The sequence below is a fragment of the Puntigrus tetrazona genome, unplaced genomic scaffold, assembly GCF_018831695.1.
Source record: "Puntigrus tetrazona isolate hp1 unplaced genomic scaffold, ASM1883169v1 S000000006, whole genome shotgun sequence".
In the NCBI taxonomy this organism is placed as follows: Eukaryota; Metazoa; Chordata; class Actinopteri; order Cypriniformes; family Cyprinidae; genus Puntigrus; species Puntigrus tetrazona.
This window is the reverse complement of record NW_025047686.1, coordinates 234,655-256,568: the sequence shown is the minus strand read 5'-3', so window position 1 is coordinate 256,568 and position 21,914 is coordinate 234,655. Positions and strand designations below refer to the sequence as shown.

Below are 21,914 nucleotides of genomic sequence, written 5' to 3'. Positions count from 1 at the left end.
TAGTTACTGATGTCTTGCTAGTTAGTAGTAGTTGCTAGAGTGCTAATATTGTATTACTCACGTGTTCTTGTGTAATTATTCATTAATAATGGATACATTTTCTAAAGTTTTACCTATTATTTACTACACTATAGTGTGCACAAAAATTTGACTCATTACAAAGATCTGTCGGTTGAATTATGTACTCTTGCTTACAGACGTAATAATCCTCAATGTTGTAAAAGGAAACCGAATGGATTTTACGCATTGAAACTAGACAGCTGAATGCAAATGAAATCTCGATGTGGTTTGTTGACTCGTTCTGTGTCAGTGGAAAGGTCATAAAAAAGATTAGTTATTAGCATGCTTGGATGAGCTCTTGGTTATTAATCATCTGAAAGTGATGAAGAAAAGTGTAATTAGTTTCTTATTTTAAGGGAATCATACATTTATGCATATGACAGATACTTTTATTATAAAAATGCAGTACATTACATTAAAAGTATACATTTCGATTTATCCTGTGACATTGGAGTTGTGCTTACAAATGCATAAATCACAAGCAGCAGTCACACATATACAAGTAGATCTCAAACCCACTACAAGTGCAAATATAGTGTACTTCTACACTATATGTTGTTGCCACAAAACACATGAGCAGGAAGTTACTGTATTACGTTATTGTTGTCATACTGTCTGAATCATCACAAGCAGTTAACAAAATGGTTTATTTTAACTTTAAAATGGAAGTACAGGTGCTATTAAGGCACACTATGGCTGTTGTCACATTATTCAGTTTTGGTAATTGAGAAGGTTATCCCACTAGATTGACAGCAAACTGCTATGAAATTGAATTGGTATTAGAAATAAATATCGCAAACATGTTTTGAGGAATAAATTCAGTATGGCTGGAGTGTCAGCTCATTTAAATAATACTAGAGTTGATTCTAGTGTGGTGAAAGTGGAAATCATGCAGGAAGGGTTGTGGTCAGCTTAATTTCCGGTCAGAGGAATAAAGAAAAGCCACTGGGCAGCAGTGTAAGCCAAGAATGTACACTTTTAAGGAAGAAAGACAGGAAGTTAAAGCATGATTTTCTATTTAGCAAGATGCTATCACAACGTGAGTTTGTTAGATCTCTCGCCCTTGCAATCATCATAAAACCACAAACAAGAGTATGTGCTGAGAGGAAATGTCATTTGATAACCCTTGTGTTCCATCACTATTTACAGACTGACTTAACCAAAAAGAAGATACGAGACGGTTGTTTTGTTGTTTTTTGGACATCAATGGTCACCAATAGTTCTATTCATTTTTTTTTTTTTATTTAACTCTGGCTTGAAGGCTCTTAACTCCAACAAATGTAATTTCATCAAATTATTCACAGAATTGCAGTTTGAAAACATACAAGAACATATTTATATCGATCCGACATCGAGAGAGATTTTCCAAAAATACATCAACCCTCGTGGGTTTTCACAGAAACGATTAGCTTTTCAGGGTTATAACTGAGGATAGAAGTGCATCCTGCCTGCTTGAGAGTGTGTGGGAGCCTTTGAAGTGCAATCTCCCCTGGCAGTTAAGAGACCCTCTTCTGCATCCACTCTAGCCTTCTGTTCCAGTTATGACAACATGACTGGAGCCAGATTTATTCTGTGTCTGCATTTCTAACAACCTGTATATGCGCATGTGTGCCTGCATTTGCCTGAATGCAGCATCACAGGTATCGACAGCTGATTATTGCCGTTACAGCTCCGGATGCTATGTGAACCATTAGTAAATACACTTACAGTTTAAATTAAGCATGAACAAGAAAAGAAAACATAAACTGCTGTTAGTATGCTACTTAATATTGATGTTTCTAATTAATACAATTAATGGCAATGTAAAAAGTTGTCTTTTAGTTGGCAAAGCTCAAGGGACTTAATTACGGGGAAGAAAACCAGGAGGTTTGTTCGTACACCTTGAGCTTCTCCGATATTCAGTCAGCATGTATGAGTTTGCTCAGCCAGAATTCATTTGGTTGACGGCTGTTCTGCAGATTGATTGATGGATGGATGGAATGGCTGATTAATTGATTGGCTGATTAATTGATTGGTTGCTTGAGTCATTTTACTTCTAGAGCTCCAGAAAAGTGTTACTGCAATACATTATGGAAGTAAATTAAGACACTGTAATGAAAAATTAGGAATGTCATGTTCAAACAGCTGGTACTTTCTGGTCCTTTTGCACTAATAATATTAAAAATAACTATATATCAGTTTTTACCATACAAATAAAAAAAACAATTAATGATTTATTATACACCTCTCTATGCATCAGTATAAAAATATATGAAGAAGAAAAAAAATACAATAGTACGTATATGTATCAAAACGAAAACTTGACGAATAAAAATATAACGGAAAAAAAGAATATTAAGCGCTATGTACACTGGTATGACCCTCAGTCACTTCCGCTGGGCATACTGCCCCGTCGGCTCATCTGTAGCTCCATGATTCCAGTTCGGTTGACAATACTTCTCAGATAATTGCGGAAAATAGAGCTGGAGAAGCAGTAGATGACCGGGTCCAGAGCACTGTTTAGGTAGGTGAAGGCTATGGATGTAGAAAACAACTGACTGGTGAATGTGTAAGCCTCACAGTACGTAGGTCCGAGTTTTTTCAAATAGAGTGCCGTCAATCCTGTGCCAATGCTGGGAAAGAAGCAGAAGACAAACACCCCAACAATTACCAGGACAGTCCGAATAGCCCTTTTCCCTTTCTTGTCCTTGTCCATCTGGCGCGTACGTAGGATACATGCAATACTCACGGAGCAGAAGACCAGGAGTAATAAAGGCAAAAAGAACTCTAAAATAAACACTGTATAATGCAGTTTGATACCTAGCGATGGATTTTGATAGTTGCTAAAGCTCCTGCAAAGGAGATGTTGTTTTTCTCGTCTAGAAGATTGTTGGCCAGCAAAGGGATTCTTAGGAATATCACAACAGCCCAGATGAAGCAGGCAATGCCGCCTGCTTGCTTTGTGCTTATGTAGTTTATCTTGTGATGCGGATGGGCCACTTTAAAGTAGCGGTCAACAGCCACGGCGGTCATGAAGGCGATGCTAGCTGAACGGTTGACCGAGAGCATGAATAGGTTGATCCGACACCAGGCGTCTCCGAATATCCAACTCTCACCACGCATGAAGTTGTCGATGCGGAAGGGGAGGCTGATGAGAAGCAGAAAGTCAGACATAACCAGGTTGAAGAGGAACATGACATTGGCCCTCCAAGTCCTAAGGGTTTTGCTGAAGACAAACAGTGCCATGAAATTGCCAGGAAGACCCAGTAGCAGCTCAATGATGAGTACAGGAGGAAGGATGGATGCCACCAGGTTTTGAGTTGAAGCACCGCAGTAACTGTTATTGGACGTCATGGTTGCAGAAGTGCTGTGCATTGCTGAAAATAGAGTTCAGTTTCACGTTAGAAATTCTGCAATGGAAACAACATTGTGATATCACTGCTGGAATGTGGTCATCCTGTATAGCAGGGCTTTCACTTTGGCCACACATTTCTGTTCACTAAAACGAGCTGATGTTACAAAACCCACCCCTTTTACTAGAAGTGGGGAGAAGTATAAACTTGTTGCAACAGTGTTTGCATTGTACAAGGAAGTCTGCCTTCCTGTGTAGTGTAAAATGCTGAAGCAACTGTTTTAGAGTAACAACGGTTTCATAATATGGTAGAAGCAAAAGTTTTGTTGCATGAGTATCTGCGAGTGGAAATAATATGACACCAAAAGCAGGCATTTGAATGATTTGTGACATCCATTTAAGTTGAGGTTTTTAAAATGCATTTATAACCATTCAAGAATGGTTGTCTAAAAACACCATGCATGATTTCCTTAAAAGGATAGTTCAGCCAAAAAGGCACGTTTTTCCATTATTTACTCATTCTCATGTTTGTTTAGAAAACTTTTTTTTTCCTATGGAACACCAAAGATATTTGGAAAAATATTGGTAGTCAGCCAATGACTTCCATTAATTTTTTTTCAATGTCTGCCACCACTTTCAACATTCCAACATTCTTCAGAATATTTTCTTTTGTATTTAACAGAATAAAAAAAAGAAAAAAAAAGATCAACTTCAGTATTAACTATTTATTTTAATTGTGGCGTGAACTTTCCCTGTTAACCAACTGTTCTCTTTGCGTTCCTTTTAGTATTTTCCCAACTTTACGGTTTCATGATTCATATATCAAAGGGTTAAAATGTGTACTAAGAAAAATAATCCAATCTAATATTGACTACTGAAAAATAATCTAAATGATTTATGGGGTTCTGGATTCTTGGAGCAATGAAACTGAAAATATGTGTACCCATGAATAGCATGCAAATATCTGCACAGCGGACCATTTTTAACCATGAAACCGAAGCAATCTTATTTCTTTAGAGGATTTTGAAATATCAATATGTAAAGGAGAAGTAGTGTTTTACATATGGTTTACACAGTCAGCTTGCATATCTACATACTGAAATAAATGTATCTGAAATTAGGATTTTAATTAAACATTTTTGGTTATGAATAGACATTGTTTTCCTTTTTTAATCAAAATGAAGTTATGTTGGCGCCCAACAAGGTCAGGGTTGTTCCTCTTTGCAGAGAACAGAGTAACAGCAGGTTTCAGCTTGGTCTGTCATCTGTTGACCATAGAGTTCTATGTAGAAAAGATGAATGGAAACGGTAATACACATTTCCCATCTCTCTTCAGGTACATGTTTTACCTTTGGTTAAATATGAGAAAAACATATTTGCTCTATGCGGTTTTAAAGTGATTTTGTTGTTCACCTAACCTTTAACATCGATGCATAAAACCAACTTCAGTGTTAATTTATCATTTGCAAATACAGCCCTGGTTTCATGAGCTACGTTTCACCATTAAATATGACCCAGCTTAAAGTGGAGTTCTTAATTTAGATAAAAAGGTAATCGTTTTTCTGTAAGAAAAGTTTCTCGTGACTTACCAGAGTTGACAACTGACTATTTGGCAGATTGTGTCTTGAGAGAGTGTGAAACAAGTTCTTGTCTGAGCGAAGCTCGCGCTCAGTAGTTGTGTCAAAGCGAGCTTCCTCTGTCTGAGTCATAATGACGCAAAGGAACGTGTCTTACCCAATTTTGGTGCAGTTTTAACGTTACCTTACATTACCCTGTTTTAATACATTTAGTTTATTTCAATAATGCAATATATAGATATGCAATAATGTTTAAAGCATAAGAAAGTGATGTTGTTGCACAGCAACACTGCTGAACAAACTGGTTGCATGCAAATATGCAGCTTGGCATAAATTCAAAAGGCATATAGTGTGGTCTAATGATGAGATCCATCTGTTTTAGTCCAGCTAGAATTTCCCGTGCATCCTGTGCGAAACCAAACTCTTCAAGAGAATAAAAACTCTACTGAATGACAGGTTTCAAGCCCCATTTTAAACTTAAGTAAGGTAACATGTACGAATGTATTCCTTAAAATCTCGTAGTGACATCAAGATGGAAAGTGAAGTTGAGGCCAATACTGATGCTTCTTTTGCTCTTTCTGACACTTCAACAGTTTGATGTCTGCAGAGATAATATCCTTGCTGTTCAGTGCATAAGCAACGATTCTAAACTAACAGTGGTTACATGTGAAGGTAATACCATGCATATCAATATGCCCCCACATTTATGGCATTTGGCTGAGCCAGCGTTTCTTTATTGTGCTAGTCATAACACTCAAACAGAGATGTTTTGTGCCTCAGTCTTTCACTTTTTACGGTGTACGACTGTGGATATGTATGCTTTTTTTCATATAAAAGATAAATAATTAAGACCACCTTTTTTATCTTTTTGTTTATTGTGTACAAATTTGCATTGGACTCTGTTCCCCACTAATCAGTCATTTGACTTTTTATTACGCAGCAGAAAAGCAAACATGAGAGATATAATAATGGTGCCATGGCAGCTTTTGTATGTCCTGGAGAAAAGTTCTTCCTTTGCATGAACTAGGGCTATTATTTATAGCGATGTGTTTGACTTCCTCTTATTTTAGGTTAAAGCCTCTTGTGTCATTAGCCCAGCTCACAGAATTGTTTATCTCGACTGTGGAAACTAGAAATTGGATGTGACATGGAGCAGAGAACACATTTTAATTGCTAATGTATCATTGTCATATTCTGTATAATGAGTGTTTTGGTCAGCTACATATTTACCTGAAATATCACCTTATGTCTGGCGCCGTTCCAAAACACGTTGAGCTGCCTTCTGATCTACTGTCTTCACAGGAAGCTGTGTTTTAAAGCATTATCACTAAAATAAAACAAAGCTGTGCATAGCGTGGAGCGTACAGCAGAACAGACTAAAATTTATTTCAATAACATTTTGGCAAGTTGCAATGCCAATGCATATATGAATTATAATTATAATAATAATAATTACTATTATTTGTATATTTGTTTTATAAATATGTATGTTTATAATGGACATGTCCCTCACTTTGTTGCATTCTGGGATTGCCATAGAATGTAGGCAAACAGATATTTTGGAGTACATTTTGCATCAGAAATGCACGTAACAGTGCAACCAGAAATCCTCTCAAAAATGTCAAGATAAATCTTGGAGACTTGTGAGATGGCTTTAAGTTGACCACAGTCTTTATTTTGACCGTGTATTCAAAAGTTGCAAAGTTTTAATAACAGCTACATCTGCTTAAAGCCACAAAACCCATTTTCAATAACATCAAGTGATAACATGCAAAACTTCTGCTAGTATGAAGAATGATCAACGGGCCTATCACAGCTCCCCCAGAAAGCCTTGTACCAGTATATTTGTTTGCATCTCTTGATCCCATAGTATGCCTAGGGTCCCCGCCCTTTAGACTCTTTATTTCTGTACAGCCCAAGTGGGGATGTCACTGATAGCGCTGGCTTAATATTTAGCCATTGTGCTCTCAGGACTAGAGAACAGGCAGTAACAGGAAATGGTATAGATTCAAGAAGCCGCTCTGTGCTGTTGAGTCGGACGAACGGGAGATGGAGTCTAGAACGTTACTGGTGAGAAGGCAGGGCCCTAAGAGTGATGGTGAGTTTTAGGTGGTTTATCGTTTGAAATGAACAGTTGATTTCAGTGATTTCAGGTAATCATTCACGCATGGCTGATATCTGAATGGATGATGGCGCTTCTCCTGTAATGATTTCTAATGGCGGAGAAAACATCTCTATTTAACTGGGCACGGCTCAAATACATGGCGTCCAAACAAGAAGTCAGACACGTTTAATTACGGTTGGAACTATCACTGCGTTAGTTGGAAGTAAAATACCATTGGATAGGCTAAGGCTTTGCTTGCACCAAATGTAAAAAGAAAATGCAACAAGTATCACAAGAAAACTGCATTCAGTATGATGGAAACAGGGTATGAAAACCCAATGACTCCTGTACAATTAGTGGCAGCAATTGCCAGATTTTTCTCGTATACAACAGATGATAGGCACATCGTTTATCTTGGTGCTGACAGCATGACTTACATTTACATTAATGCGTTTAGCAGATGCTTTTATCCATAGGGACTTACAAAAGAGGAACAAATTAGTCATCAGTTATCCAACGACCCAAAGGCATAACCCCTAATGTATATACTTCTATTAGACTGTTCAGAAATAGTCATATCTTTGGCCATAATGCTTTTGTGTATCAAAAAAGAAAAAAAGTTATTACTTCTATTTTATAATTGTATTGCATATATTTTTCTGTAAGTATTATTTGAATGCCAGGTTTGAATAGGTTTATTTGATTGCCAAGTAATGAACACTGTCAAGGTCCAGGAAAGTATGAAAGACGTCATCGAAACCATCCGCCATCATCAGCATGACCCCTTTAAGTTAGGCCTTAATGTCGTTGCTTTGTTTGATCTCTGTTTCTATGATCTCAGAAGAGGTTTGGGGCTTTTTTCAAGGGGTCACAAAAAAAAGTCCAGCTAGGAAGCCAGCTTAAATCTAAAACCAGCGAGCGAGGAGGTGAACCTATAACATAACGTCAGAAGGAACACTGACACACAAACTACTTGGTTGAAATGTTCTGATGCGTCATACTCAGAATGAAAGCTGAAAGATCCTTATTTGCCTTTCATGTGTGATTTGAGCCTGTATCTGAGAGTGACCTATTTTTGGGCATCTTATCTCGGCAATATCTGTACTATGGTTCAACTCTACAAGTTTACTCTATATCAGTAAGGTTTTCCTTTTAACACGTGTTTACACCTCAACTACGGTGAGCAGCTGATTCATATATTCAGTATGTCCGGGGATGACATTTAGTAAATAAATAGCAAAAGTGCATCAAGGAGATTTTTCAATTTGTAAGAAAATTGAATTAAATGGGAGCAAATACAATTTGTTGTCTGGTTATTAAACAATTAGACGGGCAACAGTGAGCAACTGACTATTTTAAATAAATTAGCTTTAAATGCCACATTTTGACATTAGAATGTCGCTAAACTACATGTTTTTAGGTTTCCAAGGGAAGGATTTTTCTATTTTTCTCAGCAATATTGCTCTTTATTTATTACCGATAAAATGATAGCAGCAACAGATCCAAAAGCAGACGTCTGTCAGTAAATAAATGTAGTGTGTCCAGTTGTTCTGCATTAAATGGGTCACAAAATGTCTTTTGTAGAGCATTTGGAAAGGAAAATATTGCAATAGTGGCAGATGCCACCGCACATTGTCAAGCTAAGCATTTCTCATTGCCCATATCCTGTACAATAAAATCCACAAATACCCTTTCATTCTGCTTCTTGAAAATGAAATTAGATTATAAAAAAATCTCTGTACTTGTTTGATACATGCTTGGAGCACTCAAAGATACTTTTATCTACTAATACGTTTTCTCGGTCCTGGTTATATTTGCTTAAGTTATAATATAAGCTATATTATTAGTTACTTTAATAGTAAATTGTTTAGATTTATTATTAGTTTACAACTATTAAAAAATAAATAAAAAAATAAATGATAAATATTTTTTTTTTTTTTTTTTTACAAAACTCACAATTCTGAGAAATCAGGACTGAGCTAATATAAACTAAAAAGATTATCTCACAGTTCTAATGTGGTGACATGCAATTGCAGAATTGTGAAACTTTTTTCTTCAGAACTAGACATTTTGTAACCCTGCATGATTTGGAAAATTAAATAAAATAATAAAACGCAAACGATTAAAGAATCATACAGCAAATAGTAAACTAACCAGAAGAGAGTAAAAGAATGTAAGGAAAATGTACTAATTTAAGTTAAATGTATTTCAGTGTGATGATTGACATTTTAACGACTGTCCAATTAGACAAAGTCTTCTGAACTGTTTATTTGGCCTTGTGTTTAACACTAAGGAGTTAATTTTGACTTCAAAATGGAACTGTCAAAACTATTAACTGTAAACTTTTTGACTTAAAACTTAAATTTGTCGTATACTAGGATCCTTTTGATTTATTTTAATTGAGAGAGAGAGAAAGAGAGAGAAACCACAGTACAATACAAACATTTATTCTAAATCTATTTGTTTAATTTACATTCTCCTAGCCTAACCTACTGGCCTATAAGATTATCAATAAGTGCATATTAATTGACACATGCTACAATTATAACATTATAACATATGCAATTCATTCAGACTTTGAGGTGGCTAACTCATATGAACTCAGATCGACCCCACTTGTAAAAATGTCTGATTTATTTCTAAATTATACATATTTTCAAGTCCCCAATTCATATAAATTCGCAATTGTGAAAAAGTGAACCTGACTGTGACTCCACAAAGGAAATCGGATCGAAGATTTTCACCTTAGACAAAACCAGGGCTCTTTCACTTACCTTTTAGTATCCAGAGCACAGATACAATGACTTAAAAGGCAATAATAAACACTATTTATAAGTGACCAAGTGAGAGATTTCAGAAGCGTGCTTCACTAATATATCTTTAACATGCAGATAATGAAGCCAAATAACAAACAGTATTTGTCTTTCCACTGAAGAACGCGTAATGCCTTCTGGATTGTTTTGCACATCCTCCAAGCCTTTATCGCATCAAACGTTTGCTTGCTAGTTAATCATATAAAGTATAATCAACAAAGGCAAGTACGTACACTTGTGCTAACAAAACCTTCTGTTGTTGCAGACACTGACGGCTCTGGTCAAATCACAACCACACCCCTCTCACCTCTCGCCCGACTGTACATTTACGCCCTGCACGGGTGTCTCTGTGAGGTGGCGTTCACCGCAGCTTGGGATTGGTATTACACCCGTGACCACAGACTCGCAGGCCACACAAGCCTATGGGCACTTCTTATTTACAGCTCTGCCATTTTCGTCATGGAGAGCCTAAGCGCGAGGCTGAAGCAGAAACACCGCCCCCTACCAGTCAGACTGACTGTTTACACTCTCTTTATCTATCTGTGGGAGTTCAGCTGGGGCTTTCTGCTCAGGCTGTTCGGGGCCTGTCCTTGGGACTATTCAGAATTCAGGTATAACTTCATAGGGCTGGTGACGCTCGAATATGCCGCTCCATGGGCGTTGGCGGCACTTATAGCTGAAAAACACGTTATCGGGAACACTTTGAAGATACGACTAGATAAGCAGTCAAAATAAACCTATACCTCGTTGCACATCTTTACTGTTTAACAAACAATACCAAAATGATATGCCTTTGTGCTGGGATAAAGGGTTACTCCACTCCAAAGTGAATTTGATCATTAAACACTTACTGTACCCCCATGTCATTCCAAACCCGTAAAAGCTTTGACTTCGGAAAACACAATTTAGGATATTTTGGATGCAAACCAATAGGCTTGAGATATGGTGGAATGAAACATTACAGATGGAATATTCTAATGATGTCTTCCATACTTTTCTGGACCATGAGAGTGTTCATTACTAGGCGGTCAATGGGACAGTCACAAGCCTCTCGGATTTCATCCAAAATATCTTAAATTGAATTTAAATGAAGCTTTTACTGGCCTTTTTTGTTCTTCAGAGTTAGACATTACAACTCGCAAATGTGAATTTATATCTAATTTTTAAAGACAGACTCACAGTGAGCTACAAGGTTATTAATCAGCGGTGTGTTCTTTTATCGAAGCCGTCAGTCTTCATTTATTCGTTTGTTCATTTGCATGTTTTAATATTCGTGTTGAACTGCAAAATTCCTGGCAAAAACTACTTTTAACCATGATTCTGCAAAGAAATAATTTTCTAACAGAGAACTAAAGAAAGCACAATAGGCGTTCTGACATAATGGTTTCATATTTATCTGTCATTTTTCATTTAATTATGTATTTTGCATTCATCGTGCGATTGTGTCTCTTGTGATGTGATTCACCTTGTAGCCGACTGCTTTGACTACTTCAGATGTTTTAAAAATCCCTATGGGAAAAACGAATGGAAAATTTATTTTCAAAACCAAGGCTGCAGAAAAAAGCGAACGGCACTGTTGCTTTGTTCTGCAAAAGTGAAGATAAAACTCGGTCTGAATGTTAGGAAAACATTGCACATAACGATAACAGAAACACTGTTTATATGTTAATACCTGGGACTGCAGGCAAGAATGGTTGGCACAATACCGAGATTCTGGCTTTGGTATGAAACCAGCACTTTTTCCTTTTTCCAGTGTTACCTTAGGCAGCAAATTACCAGCCTTACACAAGTGCTGGAATAAAACTGTCAGGTCTACAGGTTCACCTTTTCCGTTTGCTCTGTTTGTTATGCCATGTTTCACTTCTACGGTCCTGCTTTTCAATGAATCGAGGGCAGTGAACCGCATCTCACATGTTTACCACCATTTCTATCACAGTGCGGCCAAGTGTGTTGGATAGCTGCCAAATGTGCTAGCTTTAACCACACATTATCTAACGCTACCTTAGCTTTTCTGCTTTATAAAACTGCTGAGTAGCAGCACATTTTTGTCAGGTACCAAAATTGGACAGCACCATACTATTTTATATTTTTGGTACCAACACTGTAGCCAGATGGTTATGTCGAAACCGTTTTATAAAATCAATTTAGGATTGATGAAATCTGAAATATATAATGCATTACATATTTAAAGGCATTAAATTAAATCAAACAATAAATTATAATGTAGACCGTTATATTAATTGTATTTAAATACCTTTTTAATAAAAAAATTTTTTATCGACTAAGGCTTTTTATTATTTAAGGCCTAATACAAGAAACTTATGTGTTGTGTAATAATGTTTGAATATTGTGATTATTGTATACATGATACTGCACTTGAAGCAGCGTTGATTGTCGTTATTAAAAACCATTGTCTCAGAAGGGTCTTTTCCTTTCTGGGTCTTGGGCAACATACAAAGCGACACAATCTTGTGATCGTTTCCACTGATACCTAAAGAAGCCCACACACAAACACAGTGTTGTCATTCGCACACAGTAATATAAATACTTGCTCAGTTTTCTGTCACTGAGATTTCTTATTCATCACAAAACGTTCAGTCACTTAGCAGTTATTAGACTATTAGCACAACATGCTTGTATGAATAGCACACTCACTCTGTCTCTCCAAATATAAGAAGACAATCTCCTATGGACAGGTTGTACTCCTTGCCATTCATGAAGATGCTGGAGGACCCCTCCTAAAAGAAAATTCAGTAAAAAGTGGTAAAAAAGCAAAGTTTAAGAGTAAACCTGAAGGTCAGAAGGAATATAAAAACGATTATGAAGAATGTGTTACCAGTTGCCAGATCCAGCCATCAGTTTTTCTCCTAGATGTTCCGGATGTCCCGGCACCAAAGAGAAACGTCTATTAGGCAGAAGGTCTAAGTCAGCAAATGCATTATTGCCTAAGCTTCATCCATCATCTACAAAGTCCCATTTCTCAATACTCGGCACAACTGTAAATCAGTAGCTCACTGTCTTGCTACTCTTTCATGAGTTAAACAAAATTTCACAGGACACAGTTAGAAAGGAATGAGGTCCAAGCTGCAGAAGTTCGGTTTCCTGTTCTTGTAATGGTTGACTCCATTTGACAGACAGGCTCGGTCTTCCTCCACCTTATGCATACGTCAATACTTTGCTGATGAGAAACTGCTCACAGTCAGACCTCTGATTAATGACCAGGATCTCATCTGACTGACTCCTGCAGGAAGTAGGACGGATTGGTTAACTAAGCTTCTTCTCCTCACCTCAGTCTCAAACTGTGCTCCGAACATATCCACCGGCTGACCCCTGGTCAGGCGGGCTTCTGCTTTCCACCCACTCTCTGAAGCAGAACGGTTCCATCACCTTCATTGCGTTGAGTGGGTATGGGGTTGGCTTGATGGGTTCAGCTGCAAAGATTAAACAGTTACTGAATGAACAGAGTGATTAAATATATAAGAACTATGTACAAGTAAGCATTACAAGTGTTCAATTAGAGCAAACTTGTTATTACACAAAACCTTCAGATATAGAGAAGAACAAATCATTTATATCAAAACCCTGGTATTACGACCCCAGAACTACAGGCCTATACAGTAATGGCATTTAAATATAAGGGTATTTCACCTTGTTTCATCATGCAACAGTAAAGTGAACAATTGCATTTACCTGGATCAGGCTTTCCTGTTTTATTCTGTTTGGAATCCATAAACCTGACATATACAAATGTAGCTCATTATTTTTATGTACATGCATACGCACACAAAATTGGGAAGACTAAGATACCTCAGGGTAAATACTGTATATGTATTTTTGTATAACTGTATTTTTGATTAAACATTAAAGAATCAACCTTAACAGAAGCAAATAATACTTACTCTTTGATGACGGGAACAAGTTGGGTTCCCAGGTTCTCACAATAGAACCAACGTTCAAACAAGACATCCGTACTATTATCCACAAAATACCTAGCAGAAGAGAAATGACACATCCTTTGTCACCCATATTTTATGTTTTATTCCACAATAGTAGCATTACAGCATTGCGGTTCAGGTAAATGTACAGTAACATCAACAGGCAAGTGTGATCTTAAGGTGACAAATAATTGATCCCAGTGTGTGTTGGGGTTGACTTGAGAGTATGGTTAGCTCAAAGGCAGACAAAATGTAGGATGGATGTGTCTAGGAGAAGTATCCCATGGTACCTGAGGCCATCTGTCTCTGAGCGAAGCCTCCTTCTCTCCACCACCAATCCTACTGTGTTTGCGTATCTCTGAGGAGAATGGGGAATCCGTGCAGGAAGAAGGAACATCTGAGAATAGCAGCAACATATAAAACGTTAGTAACTCTTTATTTAAAGATAATTACCTAGTACTTAGTAGAAGCTGTTGCACTTCCATAAAACAAAATGTACTTACAATGCAACTAAGTTATGAAACAATTTGTAATTATGTAGATGTAATAGTCAGCTACTGTTACAAATATGTTACAGAGCGAGTCTGTTACACAGCTGCTTGTGTAACCAAAAGATTGTCACATATGTGTTTCAGGCTTTATACAACATAATTATAAAATCGAGTACACAGACATAAGCTACTTAAAATAAAGTGTATCAGAATTGTACTTGATGTGTATCTATACTGTAAACCTTATCTAGCTGCACCTTAGTTTGATCGATCCCATTAGTACATGTAATACCTTTATAATTACATTGAAATTATAGAATATCACACAGGCATAAGCTACTTAAAATAAGGTGTACCGAGATTGTACTTAAGTGTAATTGTACATATGTGTAACAGCAGCTGCCTGCTATATAATAACAAGCTGTTAATGAGTTAATATTTCAAGTACAATGGCTACTACTAAGTAGCTAATAAAGTGTTACCAAAACATCATTGTGGTTTGACAGAAAACAGCCTTTTCAGACAAATCCAGATGATTCTCACCTCTCCTTCACGAATGTGTATGTCTTTATGCTTGCCGTTCTCTATCACTTTTAAAACCATGTCCCTGACCTGGTAAAAGAGCTACGACACAAAGGCAAATAAAACAGGAAGTCAGTCAGAGGAATATTAGTGTTCTGTGAACTAGACAACGCTTATAGCTTTCCTTGTTTGCCTTTGTTTAAAACCATCAGCCTCGTAACTGTGACCTGTATTACAAATGCAGTGTCAGAAACTCTTTTTCTGCAAGTGTGATTTCATTTATAGCCTCGCAATAAAACTTCACGCTTCATGCTTTTCTTCAGAGAAAATCTATATCATTCCGCCCTGTGAACTGTATCTGATTTAACAGTTTTACTGTTAAACCTTCACGTAGCCTAAATTACACTCAACAGAAGACTTATGTAAGATATCGTGCCTCGAAAGTAGACTTTCCTCACGCATGGAATATCTAGAGCAAACATAGCCTTCTCGAATGGCTTGCACTGACCTCTAGTGACCAAGATTAAAACATTAACCAATGAACAGAGTCCTGACTGGCTCACTAAACTAATCTAGGTCATTTTTGAAGGTGTGATATTGTGAGATGCTCAGCAAGAGTCAGTTCTATTCATTTTCTGCTGTTGTCACGACTTGGAAATTTGCCACTGTAAAGGCGCTGTATGAAGTGTTTTAATGCCCTGGTGCATACTCTGTTTTTCAGCCACTGAAATAGGTTTCATTTACGTATTTAAATTTATTCAGTAACCAGTGACTTACAAATAAGAAATGCAACTTATCCCAGGAGACTTGAGAAATGATGCAATTTAAAATTGCTCACAGAAGTACAGAGCAGAGATGAAAGGGACAATAGTGGAGAGAAAAAGAAAAAGCAGTAGTTAAAAATGTTTTATTTTCCAGGAGTCCCAAACAACAGGTTGACATTTACTGCTTATGAACTTTTAACGCTCGAAAAAAAAGGCACCTAGTGGCAAAGAATGAATTTACATTGTTCAAGTTTCAAATTTTCCCAGGTGGGCAATATGCTAATGTTTCATATCGATGTCAATGTGAAATGGCTCTGGACTCCTTTTAAAATGATTCAGAGTCAACTCTTTCTTTCAATTATACATGTATGAAACTTTGCAGGGTGTTTTCATTCACATAGAGCTGCGTTAAAACACTGCATGAAAGCTCATTGTCATGAATCCATAATAGTGGCACTTCAAAGAAATAAGTTACTATTATCTTTATTTATTTTCTTAAATTAAAGCCAATCAGAAACGCATTCAGTTTTAAAATCATTTTGACATTGGATTGGCTGACATGTCATAAGAGGGAAGGGCTTTGGAGAAATGAAGTCTAAAAGTTAGCAAAATGACTGACACCTTTAATTACCATAATATTACACATAGTGATATCATAATCAGCGTCTTAATGTTGATATTGTGTGGGTTGTTATGTATCTGACTTTTATTGGTGGCATTATCTCTCCAGTTGCCACGCTTGCTGTTCTTGGCAAATGAGCGTCAAAGTCTACCGCTTGTTTTTACTGTTGTAAAGGTATTCCAAAACTTAGCATGCAGCTAAAAAAACGTAGTTTTTCAGCCAAACACTATAAAATTGTGTTTTACTCAACCTCTCTCAGAGAAAGGACAGGGAATTGCATCATCACAAAGACTTTGTCCCCATTAAAAAATGCAAAGTGTATTTGGAAAACCGCTGCAATGGAAGCTTTTCGGTTTGTGGAGCAAATCCTAAAGAATAATTCACGAGATGAGAGCAGAAAACCACACTGCAAATATCAACATCTTTAATTATTAGTTATGTGCTCTTTTCCTCTTCTTTTCCTGGACAATCTAATCCCCCTAAAGCACTAACCTTTGAGGATCGTGGCTAACTCTGTTCTTATCACCTGTTAGCCTTCTCAGGTCTGATTCCCAGAATACAGTGCAGTTAATCAAAATAAAAAAGCAAGTTGGCTGTTCTTAAATGAACACATCATGTTAATTTGTAATATTATCTCACTTGTTGCATGAATAGCACCTCACCTCTTCTCCTTCCTCAATGTGATAATCCTTCCTTACATTTGGACCACCAACATACATAATATTCAGCTGATAAAAGAACCTAAAACACAATAGACAAGGCTTATTTTTTTATATATATATATGAATATACATAAGTCATTGCTCGCCTATGAAAGATTTAACTCACATTAATTTGTTGCATACAGGTGGTAGAAACGAACTCTCATTTTCAGCAATCCACTTGTCAATGTTGACATGAAGAGACTGGTTGGTCATTTTTCTCTAATTTCAGAATGCAGCAAGATGCTTGCAATAATCTGTCTGGGTAGGCAACAACTTTTTCAGCTGTGGTTTATTCCATCAGGGAATCCGTGACAAACTACCTCAGAGTTATTGAATAATGGGGGCGGTGCTCATACATACGGTGTGTGACCGCGAGGTTAAAATCCATGTTTACGCAGCAGTAACCTATCAGTGCTGACACCGCAGCATAAACTCGCTTTTTAATATAGAGAGCATTGATTTACAGGGTTTTGTTTGGAATAAGTTCTGCATTTGCATGTAAATGACCATCTTAAGTTGAATACACTGTAACGCTGAAATAAACTAAATAATAGTGCTGTCGAACAATTAATCGTGATTAATCGCTTTCATAATAAAGCTAGTTGTTTACATAATGTGTAAACTGTGTATATTTATATATAAATTATCTACATGTATATGTAAATGCAACAACGTGAATGTATATATTTTAGAACAATATGTTATATATAATGTTTATATAGGAAATATAAAAAATTCATACTATATGTGTGTATTTATATATACATAATAAATATGTAGTACACGATACAAATATATCATGTAAACTTTTTTGTATGCACTACTAAATAATAAAATTTTGATTTTGGTCCTAAGATTTTAAAGGTTGCGTGGGGATTTTGATGTAATTTTGTGACATAAAAGCTATATTTTGTGAATGAATTAACATATTAATAGCTTTATGAAATTTTTGCAGAAAGAAGGTGGAATTTAATGAATCATAATCTAATAAAACAGTGGCTCATAAACCAGAAGAGACAAAGTGAAAGTGAAACCTTAGTAACCTTACATATTAACCATTTGTAAACCGAAACAGAAACTTTATTAAAATCAATACAATGAACACCAGTACCACACAGACCTTATTAATTCTTTAACACGTACTTAATTATTCAGAACCGCTAAGTCTTTCTGTTCCTTGTTAGACGTGATGTTGTCATAATTTGACAGCAATTCAGTCCATTTTCAGTGAAATCCAAGCAAATCATATAAATACAATAATATTGTAATTGTGACCGCAGTGACAAAATTACATATCTGAAATGTTAACATTTTAAAAACTTACCAGACTGAAGGTAAAGTTATAGCGCTTGATACGAATAGGAAGTGTTATGATCCCAGTGATACACTCCGATACTTAATTCCTCATTTATCATTAATCATTTGCAGGGATTGCTTAATGTTTGTTAGTCATCTTACATAAAACCGAACATGCGCCTTGCTGGAAGACAATGAGTTAAAGCAGAAACGCAAAATACAGATCTTAGATAAAAGATTTAATGCTGGTGGTAGGCAGAGAGTACGTCAGCCAGGATCTTCATAACCAATGTCAAGGCAAAAAAACCTGGAGAACTACAGAAGAACTACTCTGCCTCTGTGAGATCTTATGTATCCATTGACCAGAAACCATCAGTGGCAGCGGACTGTGGCAGAAAACAGACCGACTGTCAGCAGAGGACGAAATCAAGAAACGGCGTTGGAGATGGATAGGGCACAACTTAAGGCTGAGATACACTAAAATCTGAACATTTTTAAAACGCTAGGCATCATACACTTACAGACGGAAAACTGAGCATCATACAATGCACGCCCGAGGATCGTACACTACCAGACTTTAAAGTTGTTCGGGCCACAAGAAAGTCAAGCATGAAATGTGCACTTTGTTGATTTGAAATTGTTGGAAACGTTTGACAAATAGCAACAAATGTGTTCTAAAATCGTCTGAAATATGTTTTGATATTCTCCGACCGGATAGGATCAAAGTCTGAAGCATCATACACTACCTTTTTTTTTTTTGGAATCTGTCAGCTCTGGCTTTCCTCAACTAGCGTCAACTTGTTCAGACTGTAAAATCTGTTGGAAATTTGGGGAAAAGTGGTGCATGGTGTGTTTCCAGGCTTTACGTAATCACAAGACAAGCCCTAACATGGAACCTGCAGGGCAAAAGAGGCAGACCAGGAAACACACGGTGCCAAGAACCATATAAAGACCGTCAATATGACCTGGAACCATCTAGAGAAGACCCTTGGAGATCTGTTGTCGGTGGTACTGAATAAGTATGCAGAGAGTGAAAGTGTTGAAGAGCAACACAAACAAATGGAGATTTATATAGCTTGATTTAGTCATTTATTTATATGCTCTGCATACAAGCACTCCCAAAAACACGGTTCTGTCATTTTCACTTCAGTGTAGGCATCCCACATGGATCTTGCGGTTGTAGTTAAAACAGATGTTGTATATTCAAAAAGATTTGACAGCCTTTTCACTGTGATTGCCGGTAAATGGAAAGTATAACTACTTCCTTTACCACAAGTAGGTGTCTATATAGCTTCCCTGGGATCTCTAAACGGCCGTCTCAATTTATTCAGATGCATAACTTTATTTCAGTGCCCCAAACGCTTACAGAATTATTAAGATCCGTGACACCTGAGGATGTACAAATATGGCAAAGCGAGAAGCGAAACAAAAATAGAGAGTCTGGGAACGCACAAATGTGTTCGTATTAGCAAAATTGAGGAAGAAGCATGTTAAAATGGGAAGAGAGCATAAAGGACGCAAAAATAAATATGCATGCCATATAAATGGGGCATTTATTCAGAGCTCAGAACAATAGCTGCAGTTTCGGAATGCAGGGTGTCTGGTGGAAGAGGAGAAGCGACATAAAGAGCGTGCGTCAGTAGACATCGAAGAGTCAAAACTGGAAGGCATCCTGAAAAATAGCTTAAACTGAAATGAACCCACAGCCTACCAGTTATTTCTGTTGTCATGTTATTTCATCACTGCGGCTTATTTGCAATGCACCATCACCCTGACAGCTCCTCTACCCCATTATTTGCTGGCTGCATCTTTCACTTTTATATATAAAAGACTTCATTTTGAAGTAGAATTAAAGAGGTGTGTTTCGGGAAAGGTTGCACTTTGAGCTGTGAATTTCATCTCAATTTCATCTTAATTTTATTCATTTTGAAGTAACTGACACTGTCTGGTGAAGATCTCTTTCTCTTGGGAAATGGGGATGTTTTATCAGCGTAGATATGTGGCTCTGGACCAAATGATTTGTTGAAAGGCCAATGTAATTACAAGACATTTAGCAACACCAGATGACCTTTCTCAGAAGTTCATATAATTTAGCATATTTTTAGGTTTGGGTGACCTGATGGGCAGATTATTCGCTCTTAGTTAAAACAGTTAAAAAAAATAGTTCAACCCAAATTTTTTATTCTGTCATCATTTACTCACCCTCGAGTAATTTCAGACCTGTATGAATTTCTTTGTTCTGCCGAACACAAAGGAGGATATTTTAATGAAAGTTTGTAAGCAGGCGGTTTTGGGTCACCATCGTTTTTAGTATTTTTTATCTTTATATTTTTATTTTGCTACTATGGAAGTCAATGGTGACCCAAAACAGCCTGGTTACAAACCTTCTTAAAAATATTATTCACGCAGGTTTGAAACTATTCGAGGGTGAGTAAATGATGACAGTATTTAAATTTTTGGGTGAACCATTCCTTTAAGAAACAATTACCTATAGAGGGAGTTATAGAGTATTTATAATAATTTCTGCCTGTTTACAGCGTACTAAACGAAACGTGAGTGCTCTGAACGGTACCGTAGCACAGAGCAGTTTTGCTAAAATTGTCCGTGAGTTACTAATGAAATAATATGCAAGTAGAATATGTGAGGAAAGTAGAATTTGTAATTGTCGGGACAGGGTAACAGAGGTGCATCGTAAAACCCCGTTGTTTAGTATTAACGTTCGTAAGACGAATTTATTTTTTACCGAAGCATAAACGTATGTATTACAAATGTGAAATAGAAGAAAAGCAGCTTGTTTCATATTATAATGGTGGAAGAACAATGCCATGTTGACAATCTGCTGTTACGCTAGCTCTCTTGCTAACTAATCACTATAACGCTAGCGTCAAATAGTACAAACTGCTATATTGACAGAGCATTGCTATCGTTCAAAACATCGCATTTAAGGGTTAAAAGCAATGCACATGATGTACGCTACCCTACGAAATACGATAAAGCGTATTACTGCATGTCTTCACTAACTTACACAGCAAGCTAAAACACGTGAGGCTTCAAACAACTGGCTGTGGGAAAAACGAAGCGTTCAGTATATAGCCAGCAGAATATAAGTCTCGATCAATAAACGAATACCGAAGTCACAGCGGGAAAAAAATGCATTTAGAAGTATTTGGGATATGTTGCAGGGATGATAAAGCTCGTGGTCATATACACGATTGCAGCCAATGTGAGCGAAGCTCCAGTGGCGCAATCGGTTAGCGCGCGGTACTTATACAGCAGTACATTGCAGAGCCATGCCGAGGTTGTGAGTTCGAGCCTCACCTGGAGCAGTGTTTTTGTGTTGCTTAAAATGCTACTTGCTGCTATTACAGTTTGCACAATAGGCCTGTGTTTTTAAACAGCACGTAAAATATTGGCGTCATGGGAGTTTGATAACGAATAGGCTATGTAAGTACAATTACGTAAAATAATGACTTAAAAATAATACATGTTTATGTCGTTTAATTACTTGTATATTTATTTTTAATAAATGCATTTTAAATAAACTGATCCGCGCTTTTTGTAACACGGTATTGGTATTAATGTACTAATGTCTTTGTATGTTTGATATTAGCTTGATTTGAGGTTTCAATCCCTCCGTCTAACAGCAGGCAGCAGTCTAAGATAATCTAAAAGGCCTCGCACGCGTCTTGTTAATG

The 21,914-nt window shown here is 36.9% G+C and overlaps 2 protein-coding genes, 1 non-coding gene and 1 pseudogene across 3 annotated transcripts; 2 read left to right on the top strand and 2 right to left on the bottom strand.

The window, feature by feature from the left end:
• Positions 1–2,254: 2,254 nt before the first annotated feature.
• LOC122332215 lies at positions 2,255–5,081 on the bottom strand (annotated as a pseudogene).
• A 1,878-nt stretch (positions 5,082–6,959) lies between these two features.
• Positions 6,960–11,706, top strand: LOC122332219 (transmembrane protein 229B-like). Its single transcript, XM_043229515.1, has 2 exons — positions 6,960–7,066; positions 10,151–11,706. Exons 1-2 carry the CDS (start codon positions 7,018–7,020, stop codon positions 10,618–10,620), a joined length of 519 nt encoding a protein of 172 aa, XP_043085450.1. The 5' UTR covers positions 6,960–7,017; the 3' UTR covers positions 10,621–11,706.
• Positions 11,707–12,275: 569 nt separating this feature from the next.
• LOC122332217 (3-hydroxyanthranilate 3,4-dioxygenase-like) lies at positions 12,276–17,221 on the bottom strand. The gene is given in 11 exon segments (XM_043229513.1): positions 12,276–12,376; positions 12,541–12,623; positions 12,722–12,790; positions 13,173–13,239; positions 13,241–13,316; positions 13,576–13,619; positions 13,785–13,874; positions 14,111–14,217; positions 14,855–14,935; positions 16,882–16,960; positions 17,048–17,221. Coding segments are annotated over 11 exon segments (861 nt in total). The 5' UTR covers positions 17,137–17,221; the 3' UTR covers positions 12,276–12,300.
• Positions 17,222–21,451: 4,230 nt separating this feature from the next.
• trnai-uau lies at positions 21,452–21,545 on the top strand. Its single transcript has 2 exons — positions 21,452–21,489; positions 21,510–21,545. It is a non-coding gene; the product is annotated as a tRNA-Ile (tRNA).
• Positions 21,546–21,914: the final 369 nt, after the last annotated feature.